The following is a 12770-nucleotide window of genomic DNA, read 5'->3' as shown; positions in this document are numbered from 1 at the left end:
GATACATTTCTTTTCTTCCTTATTTGTTTGCAGTGTGCATGACATTAATTTCTCACTGAGGAATAGTGCTCTTCCTGGGTTACACCTGGAGAATTTTCTCATGCGTTGCACTCTTGCTTGTTCTCACTTGTTTTGAATTGTTGCTTTATAAATATTGTATTTCGGTGCATAGCATGCGTGTGATGTGACTATTTTTCTTTTGTCCTCACAGAAACGTCACAATGCTGACAATGTTGTCAACAAAAAGGAATGTCAAGGTACTATAACACTTTCTTCTTCAGGAAACATATTCTTGGTGTTACAGAAAGCATACTGTTGTATTTAGTGTAGTGTGGAAGTATTTACATTGTCAACAAGCAGCTAAGACTTTCTAACCACTGTTCTGTGTGTCTCTTCATCTTTTTGTCTTTGTCGCTTTGGCTTCCTCTTTCTGTCTTACTCTAACTTCCCCCATCCCTGTCATTACGCACCACAGTTCTGAGGAATGGTGCCTGGGAGATTGTGCACTGGGAGAAGGTATGTACCCACAATGTGCCACTAATGGTCATTTCAACCAGTTCACATTTTGTTCATCTGGAGCATCAAATATTTTGTTAATTCTTTCACCACCTATTGTCCTGTTGTCACTTCTAGAAACCTCAGGCATACACACACACACACACACACACACACACACACACTGACATGCTCTATGCACACACAATACACGCTCTGACCCCTCTAGTATCCAGGGTAAACTAATTAATCCAGTGTTTCCATGTGGACGGTCATTAGAAGGCAATGCTGGAGGACAAAGAGCAGTGTCCTCTCTTCCTTCATAATGAAACTGTTTTTTATTACTGTGGCTGAAACAGTTTGGTTAAAAGCAGAGGGTGAAACAAACATCAAGTAGTGCAGAACACTTGATTGGTAACCCTGCTCCCTCCATTAGAAAGTACATTCAGCATGTAGCAGTGCAGTATAAGCTGAAGCTTTCTTTCTGCTATAGTAGATATGAGGCACACGATAAGAATTGATTTGTTACTTGAAGTAAATGTCGATTTGTTTTCGTGAACTAAATTAATAGCAGCATGTGTAGCGTCTGTGTAAACATGTTACCATCTCAGCTCCCAGGTTGATAATTGCACAGCAATGGAGATGTAATGTATTAAGACAAGCAGACAAATAGTCCTACAGTTAGATGGGCTGGTGTATCAGTTATTTCAGAGAAAAACTGAGTTACATTACATACTTGGACACAAAACAGCTCAAATACTTTAAGTATGATATAGTAGGTGCTAAAGTATGAGCTTTAGGGTTTTCGTGTGATGACATTAACTGTGACTACACTTCAATCAAATTACAATGTTACTGTACCAAAGAAAACATTTGAGTCATGCACTGAAATCATCACAGCAGGAAGGAAATCACTGTGCTACTTGCTGATATGAGAAAGTCCCTTCCCTTTATACACATAGAAGATTCTCTAAAAAGCTGAGCTTTAAATAATTAATGCTTTTTGCATCTTCATCATGCATATTGTAAAAGCGGCCTCTGTCCCAAATTTCTGTTTGGTCTCCAAGTTTCTTTAATTAGTAACTCTTTCTGGGAAGCTTGAATAAGGCCAAAGTGATTAACTTGTGTTTTGCTTTTTCTTTTTTCCTTTTTTTGGCCAAATATCTAGATCATAGTTATTAGTAACAGTGTCAGTCTTCATGCTTTTGGAAGCAGAACTGTTTTGTTATGTATTATGCATCTTATGTAATCCTTTTTTTTTTTTTAGCTGTAATATATTTCTTATACTGTAAAAAACACAATGTTTGGATTTTGCATTGCTTATTTCAAATACAGTTTTTTTGTTTTTTTCTGAATTCACTGAATGATTGAATCTGTGCTTGTACCTGTTATGCAAAGTTCAGCTGTAATGGAAAGAAGACTCCAGCTGTGTTGTCAGTGTGTCTTCTCACCAGTATTGTACTCTGTTTCAGTGCTTCAATGTGCTCACCTTTTCTTCCTCCCAGCTGTGAATTTTTCCTCTAATGTTGAGCTCATGTTTTCTTTTATGCTGTTTTATAGGCAAGCCACAGCAGTAACCAGTTTATTTTCACAGGTTGAAGTGGGCGATATTATTAGAGTAAATGGCAGTGATTTCGTTCCTGCGGATGCTGTCATTTTATCATCCAGGTATTGGAGTCCACCCTGCTGCCAGACTGTGGGGAACTTCTCCCTGTTTCTCTTTTTCTTCTTCTTGCTTTCACTCAGCTCTCCCTAAAGAAGTGATGGTTAGATAACACATCAAGCCAGTATAGAAAGAGTGGTTTTAAATATCTTGATTTTGAAAATCAACCATAATACTTGTGTCAAAACATGATTTTAAAGCATTTGAATATGACATAATGCTCTACAGCCTGATGTGGCAACCATCACTTCCTTAGGTGGGTTGATGGTAATGTGATTTTGGATTAGAGTTGACCAGTCATATCAGCATAAACCTACCTACCTCCTTCACCTTTTCAAAAACCATTTGGACACACTATTAATGGCCAGCCAAGAGTGGTTCTCTACACACCTTTAAAGATTTTTTTTTGCTTCAACTTTACTACATATTTTAGTCCAGTTTCCCCTCAAATGCAGACTGGGAAGCCTGGATTATATTAAAACAAATTCCTCTGCTGGCACAACATTTAAGCACAACCAGCAATTACAGTGTGATGTGTTTTTCTAAATGGTTTTGTGAAAAGGAGAACAGATGACCAACCATACCTCTGATCATACAGGACTGATCATTGTGCTCTTCTCATCTCCCTAAAACTGAAACAGTTGTCTCTCTCCTCTTATGTGTTTGCTGTTTGTCTGTTTGTATTTTTTTTTTATTTTTACCCTTTACATCCTTCCTTCCCCCCCCTCATCCTCTCCTCTCCTGCCCCCTGTGCGAACAACTGCCACACGTCCTCTCTCTCGCCCCCTGCTGGTGTGTGGTTGGTAATATCAGGTGGCTGTTGGGGAAGTAGTCAGAGCTGCAAATGGGGATCACCTCCCGGCTGACCTCGTCATACTGTCGTCCAGGTCAGGAAACCAGCAACATTACCAACAAAACAGCGGTGGGAGAGATAGGGGCTGTGTGTTCCAACTGGGATGAGGCGTTTTAGCTCTCCTGTCACACTTGAGGAAGGAAGGGGCCTGTGATTATTTTGGCAACAGCCAGATACTGGAGTAGCACAGTCCAACAAGACCACATTCTTTTCTTTGCTTTTACGTTGCTGTTTCTTCTAGTGGTTTGGCAGTTATACTACTGGCTGTTTATATGGTGATTTTATTATGTTGTATTTTGTTTTACAACATAACATTTAACATAGACCCTTTTAAATGTTTGGCTGAAACTTCTAACACCGCTCAGAGTGAATGGAGACATCTAGTATTATACCACAGGAGCACATGCTCCTTTTTTTTGATACTTTGTTTTGGGTGTGAAAATATTTTCCATATCCTTGCCCTTGCATGGCTTGTATGGCACCCTGAATGCAACAGTTTACAGGCATGACAGTTTGCATGCAGTCGCCTTCCAAGATGAAAAGATCGAAAACCATCTGAGATTTATAGTGTTGTTAACTTTCCACAACATGTTGCTTCACTTCCTGGCCATCCCAAAAGACCTCAGCTCATTTCCATGAAACAAAGCTCTCATTCGATGGCTAATAGCAGCAGATTTCAAACCTCTCACTGATTGTGGTAGAGCTTTAGGGTCTTTGGTATGAAATAAATACGACTATTTAAGGAGTAGCTAACCAGCGACCCAGCTCACTTTAACCACCGGCATGCTCTAACTCTCTGTCCCCGTGCCCAGAGTCTGCCAGAGGCCTGTTTGTCTGCTTTGTTTGTTGTGCTTGGTATGCCTGCGTGCTCATGTCACCCCACTTGGATATTTTCTCTCTCTCTGTCTACGCTTTCTGTCCCTTTGCCGTGTGTTTTAGCTCTTCTTGAGAGATGGTTAAGCGCAGGGGCAGCATCAAACAAAGATGTTATGTCTGTCCTAAGGATATTCACTATACACTAAATGTATAACTTCGTTAAGTGATCTAGTTTTATGTTCCTGAGTCTTTTTGGCCGGCATCTTTGTTTGCAGTGCTCTAGTTTTCTGCTATTGTTGTTGTAGCCCCGTTCTCCATCACATTCAGTTTATAATTAAGCAGCACTGATGCAATTGATAGTGTTAAGTATTATTAGTAAATAATTAGTACGTTTTGCTATACAATATTATATAAAGTTATGGTTATTTAAAACAATGAACAGCTGAGGTTAGAAATACTGACATATATCATTGACTAGCAGTTTGTTTTATTATACTACTCGTCCAAGTGTCTGTATCTTCTTCCTCCACAACAGTGAACCGCAGGGTATGTGCTACATTGAAACATCAAACTTGGATGGAGAAACAAACCTTAAAATCAGACAGGTGATTTTCCTTGTTTAGTCCATCTTTACACAGGTTACTGTCCATATGATGTGAACGTAAAAATTAAAGTGACACTTCTTTAATTACATCAACAGGGTCTCCAAATGACTTCGGACATAAAGGAAATCGACAGCCTGATGCGTCTGTCTGGGCGGATGGAATGTGAGAGCCCAAACCGCCATCTGTACGAGTTTGTTGGGAACATCCGCCTGGATGGACACAGGTGGGCTCAGTTGTAGAGCTCCCTGCCTGGCTCTCTGCCTCTATTACCAACTCAATAGCCCATTAACCAGGAGCAGAGCCAGTAGCAGGGCATTATGAGGTTTTAGGGAATATTTAATCTTCCAGCTGAACAAATGAAAGGACCTGCTTCAGTGATAGTTAATGACATTTGTTTGGAGGCTTTGCCATTGTTAAGGAAATGCATTTTATTCTGTATGGCTGCTTTTGATTTGATTGTAGGAGTCTGGTACAATCAAGCTCTCCTGCTTAATTGTTATTACTGGAAGTTACCTTTGGCTTTTAGGGGATTCATACTTTTGATCGGCCACATTTTCATGTCAATGGAAATCTTTTTGCAAACTATATGTAGTTTTAATATATAAACAACATGTATGTTAGCTTGCAAATGGAAAAATGCAGTATAATATAAATGGAGGCACATTTTTTGACCGGCTGTTTTTGTGAATATTATTGACATGAACAAGGGCTTGACAGTATCACAAAATCCAAATGACCTCGTTTCTGATGTTGTGCTATTTCTGTCGCTGTCAATATACATTACTTCGTGGTGTTACAGTGGTTATTGGTTTCTGTTACTATTGGCATATTTATCAATATGGAATCAGGAAGGTTTACGTTAAATTAGTGGTTGTATGTAAGGTCAGCACCTAAATCAGTCCTTTATTTTAAAGTCAAGACTTGCATCAGTGGTTGTATTTAAGGTCAATGCTAAAATCAGAAGTTGTATGTAAGGTCAAGACCTGCATCAGTGGCGGTATGCAGTGCCAATACTTATTGATTTAGAGTGAGATAGAAGTACGTATAAGCACTAATGCCAGTAATGTTGTCATTATGCAGCACGGTGCCACTGGGTCCAGACCAGATCTTACTGAGAGGAGCCCAGCTGAGGAACACACAGTGGGTCCATGGTGTGGTGGTCTACACAGGACATGACACAAAGCTCATGCAGGTAAAGCACTTTTATAGTATTTCCTGTAATATTTGCAGTCATAAATGGGAAACAAACAAAAGCAGAGACAATTTGAAATTCTTATTATAAATCATATTTGCTGCAGATTTTTCCTTTTGGTGCCTATATAACTGTTGCCAAATGTGTTTAACTAATTGTTAAATTAATACAGTTAACCAAACTGTTTGTCAGGCTGCATGCTTGTGTGTCACCAAACCTCACTATGCTTTCTCAGTAAGTATTCAGATATTTCATGCTCCATAAGCAGGTGCAAAGGTTTAGATGAATGAGATTCTCTTTACTGCCACAGAGCAGAAAGGGAAGTCCACCATTTGTCGTACTTCTTCATTTTTTCCCACAACTGTCTTGTCATGTGTTACCCAGAATTCCACACGGCCTCCTCTGAAGCTGTCCAACGTGGAGCGTATCACCAACTTTCAGATCCTTGTGCTGTTTGGCTGCCTGCTGGCCATCTCTCTGGTCTGCTCCATTGGCCAAACCATCTGGAAGTACCAGTACGGCAATGATGCCTGGTACATGGATCTCAACTGTAAGAGTCCCAACAGCCCACGCTGCACATCTTATTCCACACATTTTTGTCTCACTTGTTCATATCAGCTTATTTCTTTGTCATTTTAAGTTCTTAAATGCTGGTATGTGTCGTGTCGTTTTTATGTTGCCTCAGTTAAACAATGTTTCGCATTACAAGTGAAATATGTGGCAAAGTGGGAATAAGTGAATTCCCTGTTAACTGAGAAAAGACAGCTGTGACATGCATAAATGTGTTGTGAATGAGTCTGATTGAAAAAGAAATGGTTGAATATCACTGCGCTGCTGTACTTTTTTGTTCCTTTCTAATGTTCTGTTTGATTTTGTTGTTTTCTTTGTTGTCGTTTTTTTAACAGCTCCAGGTAACAACCATTTAAAAGCCTTGGCCATCCGTGAATGACCCTCCCTTACTAACCCTTTACTGAAGCTGTGCCTTTGCTAAGCAAATGAAGCCCCCTACCCTCGCCCCCTATATGGTTGCCCTACTTTGTATGGGCCCATGCCATGGACAAGCACATACCAGGGATCCAACAATAGGTTTTTCCCCTCCAGCTCTCTTATACCTTCGTCTAGTTATTTTCAGTGCCTGATGAAAACAGTGTCTCACTTTTCCTCCATTTTTTTTAGTGCCACGTTAAACGCTTTGCAGTTCCCAAGCTTCAGACCGTCATTTTCCCCCCCTCATTTTTTATTTTTTATTTATTTTTTTATAAACAAGAAATGAATAGCCGCATTTACTTTGACTGCAAGGGAGTTGAGGTTGTGCTCAGGAAGCTTTTCATAGCAGGAGGCTCATACGTGTTTATTGCTCGAACACAACATGTGGCGCAACCCGAGGGGCACGAGCTGACATTTTCTAAATGCCTCTGCCGCCTTCTTTCCTTGTGTGGATTTTTCAAAGGACAGACTGAGAGGGGAGGGGGAGAGGTGAAAACCTGCTTAGCTTTTACATGTATTCTCAAACCATCGTAGAAAATGCCTCTATTTTATGTTACTGTTATAGACTTTAACCCAATACAAAATACAGGCGCAGTTTTGACTTTTGGTCTGTTGTGATGAAGCTCTGAACCTGGTATGCAAAGTGATTATCGTGACACTCTGGCCATTACTCTGTACCCTGATAGGCCTGTGTAGGAGAGGTTGTGCCCTGGTCAATTTAAGCTTGCATTACAACTTACACTTTCCCTTTTAATGAGATGTTGCATTGGCTTCTCCTGGTTTTTGTAAGGGTTTTAGTATCGTCCTAAGTGGCTTTAAAACCCACACCTAAAAGACCCCATATCAAACTGATGAGGGGAGTGTAAGTTATAAAGCAAGCGTCCATCTTGAGACTGATTTTACTTCCATAAGGAGTTGTTGAGACTCTGTCCAGTGCATATTATCCAACCTGTGACAAAAGAGAGAGGTGGGGAGATTGTCACAGCTTAAACATTCGATTTTACTCTCACCACTTTGTTTTCCTAAATTACTGTAACTTCACTCACTCATACAGACAGGTGCAGTAGAGTCTGTTTTAGTCCACACACATCACACAAGCTCATGTGTCACTGAAGCCTTTCATTACGCATGCCAGACACACATACATTGTGACAACTTAATGAATGCAGGCTCTGAGTGCAAAAATGTACGTGTATTTATTTTGCACTCGTGTGTAGCCACTCACGAGTTAGTTTTCGTCGATAGCAGTGTAATTATCACCATATTACTGAATTAATGCAGAGTATCTCTGCAAACTGCTGCTGTCTTAACTGACAGCTTGGTGAAAACAACTTTGTCCCACTTCTGCTGCTAGCATGAAGGGATGTGGTTTTATCACCCTAATATAGACATGCCTAGCGAACAGAATGCATAGCTCAATTTGCAGTCACATTTCTGTGAATAAATGATCAGAAATGGTTTCATGTTCACTGGCTTGAATAAACATGGTTAGAATATGTGTGTGACCTGCGCATGTCCTGGTTTGCTATGGTTTGATAGTTTCTCTAATGACTCCCTACTGGTCCAATCCAGTATCGCTCTGTCATCTACTAGCAGCATTTCTGTGTAACATAATGAGCTGGCTCCTAGAAATGAGTGAAATGAGGTGATGTAGTGATCATCATTAACACCCAAACTTTTTCGCTGACATAATCCACCCACTCTTTTCCACTCCTTGTTGGTTGAGAATGTGCTATGGACTGAATCTCCCTCCTTTGTCTTGAGAGCATCCGATACGTTTGTCTTCCCCCCCACTTCTGAAAAAGTGCTCCCTCCTATATGTGTTGTTGTAGCAGTAGCTTCCATTCTGCCACTTTCTTTGTGCCATTCAGCTTTTTGTTTTGCAATCGTTCTTGTCATGGGGAAGGGCTGGCCCTCTCAACCGCAATGCTAAGATCAAGGCTTGGGTTGAGGAAGGTAACATTTGCAACTCCTGCAAGCTGAGGAAAGGTAAATCACATCCCTCCTGTTTTCATGTTTGGTGTCAGTGGGCTTACATGTTGATCATTGCCAATTGTTTGGGGCTTTCGGGGGAACCAACATCATTTTGCATAGTGCTTTGTGGAATTCATTGCCTGGATCATGCTGGATGCCAAGGCTGCTGCTGTGACACTAATGACATTTGAGATACTTCAGTCCCTGTTCGCTACTTTGAAATCTTTGGGACATTAAATTGGATTGCTAATCGGTTGAGTTGTAAGAGGATGAGGTTGGGTGGAAGAAATGGTTAATTCCAGCTAATGCATGACATTAGCCCAAAACATTCTCTGTATTGGGATAATGTTAATAATTGGCTGGAAGTAGCTTTGGGCATTTTCATTTAACTAACTGATATTTGCAAATCAGCACTGATGACTCTCCTGTGTATCACTTCCCTTTGTCCAAAACTCATCCCCTGATAGATGGCGGTGCGGCAAACTTTGGCCTTAACTTCCTCACCTTCATCATCCTGTTCAACAACCTGATACCCATCAGTCTCCTGGTCACACTGGAGGTTATCAAGTTCATCCAGGCCTTTTTCATCAACTGGGTGAGCTGAAGCTACTGTGTACACTTTAACTGAACTAAACTCTAAATCTGAGATAAATGCACGATTTTCATTATAGGTGTGATTTCAAAAAGAAAAAAAAATGCAAACAACGATTCGATGTATTTACCTCTGTATTTAAATACTTTATTGACAGAAATATGTCTGAGCGTAACTGTCACGTGCTATGTTATTGCAGGCTGTGAAAACAAAATGTCTTAAAAGAAAATGCAATTTTGTTGATCGCGGTATAAACAAAGCAAGATGGGTAGTGACTGTGACTGGGTAGTGACATAGCACACTAGACTGCAGTTAAAGCTGCTGTAATCGACGTTAGCGCTGGATCAGATTATTATTTTTTGTCAAATGGGAGATGGTAGTGATGAGCCCTCACAGTTATCATGCACTACAGTACACAGCATTTTAGCCTGTGTACAGTTTGATAAACTCTTGCTGCTTTCATCAGCATTGTTTTGGGATGCATCTGATTTTTCATCAAACCTTAAAAACCCCCTGTGCAGAGTGTAACCAGCACCACATGGAGGGCAGATGAGTTTAGTAACTAGCTAGTGAACATAAATGAGCATGTAGCAGCCTCAGTCATTGATTTAACCCCTAAAAATTAATTTGTGTGTATGAAAGTTAGACATTTAGATGTTTCTTTTCCTATGAAAATAATCCCTTCTCGCCTTAAGATGACTTTGATGTGACGCTTCACTGTTGCCTTCTCTAGAATGTGTGGATCTCCTTATTCCTTCTATCCTCCCACCCTGCTCGAGCTCACTAGCTAACCTAAACCTTTGCTTAAACGCAGCAAAACTACTCTACACTACGTAACGACAAGTTGTAATCCTGGGTGATTTACCCATTCATGTTTCATGTTTGAATCTGAAACTGATTCTGAAGAAGAATAATGATATGGAAAGTCCCAGTCAGCAAGTTGACTGGATTGGATCCTTAGGTTTGGTACTCATGAAAAACCAGAAATCTTAATCTATGCTTTTGAGACTGTCATCTGTACACTTTTGTTTCAATTTGTAAATGCTTTTCCATGGTGCTGACTGCTTATTTCTCTCCTGATGCATCTTTCAGCATATGAAAAACAACATATAGACATGTTACCCAAGAAAAAAATGTGATTGTTTCCATAGAAAGGCTGCAAGGTGGTTAGCACTGTTGCCTCGCAACAAGAAGGTCACCGGTTCACGTCCCAGTGAGGACACCTACACTTTTGTGCGTGGAGTTTGCATGATCTCCCCGTGCAGCATGGGTTCTCTCCGGGTTCTCCGGCTTCCTCCCACACAGTCCAAAAACATGTTGAGGTTAACTGGTGATTCTAAATTGTCTGTAGGTGTGAATGTGAGTGTGCTTGGTTGTCTGTCTCTAAGTGTAGCCCTGCGATAGACTGGCGACCTGTCCAGGGTGTCCCCTGCCTTCACCCTAAGTCAGCTGGGATAGACTCCAGCCCCCCCGCGACCCTAATGAGGATTAAGCGGTGTATAGATGGATGGATGTTTCCATAGACATGATTCCAGATGAATATTCATGTTGCCTTATATCTGTTTACTGTGCAAAAAAAAGTCATTGTTTGATAATCATGCACCATGTCACCTTTGTTAGATGATAATATGTGAGTGTTGTTTTATGGCTTGATGAATTTCCTCCAAGAAAACTGGATGTCAACATTGGCTTATCAAAATAAAAGGGTGTGCAAGTAGCACAGCGACTGTCATTTACTAAATCTTTTTAAATGTACAGCATGTATTCACATCTGTAACACAAATGTTGAAGCCTTTTAACGAGCACCAAGAACATACTGCGCTTACATATACTTTGTAAGTAGGTCAACCCTACCAAATATCTCAGCTGAGGAATCATACAGTTTTTTTTGCCCAAAGTTATTCTCAGCCCCTTATATTCATTAAATTTTAAATGAATCCCTGGCAAGTAATTTTTAGCAACATTTAGGGCAGTTCTCAGTTGGTTTCTCTTCCCGCGACTCCAGTCGGTTCAGTATTTTCTTAAGGGCATATTGACTGTTGGGACTGAAGTGAAGCTTCAGTTGTTTTGTTTTTTTTTTGTTTTTACTGTCGGCAACGATTTGAAATTTACTTTGATGGAAACTTCTGTTGTACCAAAAATTTTGCTTCTCAAGCAATGTTACAGTCAAAGTTCTTCTGTGATTGGTTTTAGGACACTGATATGCTGTATGAGCCTACAAACACACCTGCCATGGCCCGCACCTCCAATCTGAATGAAGAGTTAGGCCAGGTAAGCAATGCAGTTTAAGTAGTATGTTGTAATGTGCTGTTTACTTGAAAGATCTCTCAAATAAGAATAAATTATGTATTTACAAAGCATTCATTTGTGTTTCTCTACAGGTCAAATACATTTTCTCTGACAAGACTGGGACTCTGACCTGTAACGTAATGCAGTTCAAGAAGTGCACCATCGCCGGTGTGGCCTATGGGTATGTTCCATTTTCCTCCCCCGTTCTCACTTTCCTTCCCTCCCTCCTCGCATCCTCAACCGTTGCCTCCCCCATCACCTTCATTAAATGCAGAGTGTGCATCATAGTACATCTGGCGTTTCTCTCTCCTCCCCTTGCCTTCTCATTAGCAGCTGCATCAGTGCTCCTCTCAACAGAAACTATAAATAAAAGGCAGACAGACATTTGCAAGCAAAGGCACTTTACACTCTCCTTCGCAGGCTCTCGTCCGTCGTCTGTCACGTCGGAGGTGTTTGTGAAAACTGGCTGTACCTCTCAGTATTCTCTCTCTCTGTGTGGTGCCGAGGACAGTGACAAGTTGATATCATGCAGCATCCTATTATAGACATAAGGATTTAAGCGAAATTCACACTTCACATGAATTTCCTTTTTTTCCTCCGCTCCACCGATATATGAGCAGTTCCAGCTAAACATTTGATCGAATCAGCGCTAATGTTATTCATCCCTCATTTTATTTTTGTGCATAGATAATTAAACTCAGTGGGTGCAAAACAAGTGGGAGAGAAGAGTGTCTTCACAGAACCACAGCAAGTGCAGGCGTGACAGTACATGATTAATCCCATTACGATTCAATTAATGGGATGATTGATGAAGTGCAGACTGAAGGAAGAAAGACAGCGTTTTCTCAGGAGTTCTTTGTGCTTTCATTAGGCTGTGATTGTGAGCCCAGTGAAGGCGCTGACAGCTTGTCATTGTTGGGTCAACAATACAAAGTCACTTTAAGTAGTTATGATGTACATGTTGATGATGTGGTACCTCCTAAATCATTGTCAATATTTCTTTTTTAAGTGATGCTGGCTAAACACACATGTGACAGATTTGTTGTGTAATATTTTGGGCTACAGAATGTCTTTTTGTTTTTTTTCCATTTTTGGCTTTTTAACGGTTATAATTGGGTCAAGCCTGCTGGTCATTAGGGACAAACGCTGACTGAAGTTCAGCAGCAGCCCGTCCTTCGTTCATCCTAAGTGAAGATGTTTTTCTTTGATACTCTGAAACGAGGACTCCCTCTTATGCAGCTGATAAATATGGATGAGTGTTTCTTAGCAGGAGGGAGGGAGACAGGTTCTAATGAGGCAAGGCT

At 40.6% G+C, this 12770-nt stretch overlaps 1 protein-coding gene across 6 annotated transcripts in view; it reads left to right on the top strand.

Moving 5' to 3' along the window:
- Positions 1–12770, top strand: part of atp8a1 (ATPase phospholipid transporting 8A1) — a 108121-nt gene that overhangs the window by 33362 nt on the left and 61989 nt on the right. For 2 of the 6 annotated variants that reach the window (XM_008295114.1, XM_008295081.1), the window contains exons 5-15: positions 212–257; positions 476–516; positions 2972–3045; positions 4363–4432; positions 4528–4655; positions 5513–5624; positions 6009–6174; positions 6530–6535; positions 9053–9180; positions 11371–11448; positions 11559–11647. In XM_008295114.1, coding sequence (XP_008293336.1) covers positions 212–257; positions 476–516; positions 2972–3045; positions 4363–4432; positions 4528–4655; positions 5513–5624; positions 6009–6174; positions 6530–6535; positions 9053–9180; positions 11371–11448; positions 11559–11647 — 938 coding nt within the window. Of the gene's footprint in view, positions 1–211; positions 258–475; positions 517–2089; positions 2164–2971; positions 3046–4362; positions 4433–4527; positions 4656–5512; positions 5625–6008; positions 6175–6529; positions 6536–9052; positions 9181–11370; positions 11449–11558; positions 11648–12770 lie in introns of all 6 variants that reach the window. The other 4 variants (XM_008295124.1, XM_008295107.1, XM_008295089.1 and 1 more) reach the window with 3 other exon arrangements.

The sequence above is a fragment of the Stegastes partitus genome, unplaced genomic scaffold (genome assembly GCF_000690725.1).
Source record: "Stegastes partitus isolate 25-593 unplaced genomic scaffold, Stegastes_partitus-1.0.2 Scaffold22, whole genome shotgun sequence".
Taxonomy (NCBI): Eukaryota; Metazoa; Chordata; class Actinopteri; family Pomacentridae; genus Stegastes; species Stegastes partitus.
Note: the sequence above shows the minus strand (reverse complement) of the source record. Positions and strands in the feature narration are given on the sequence as shown.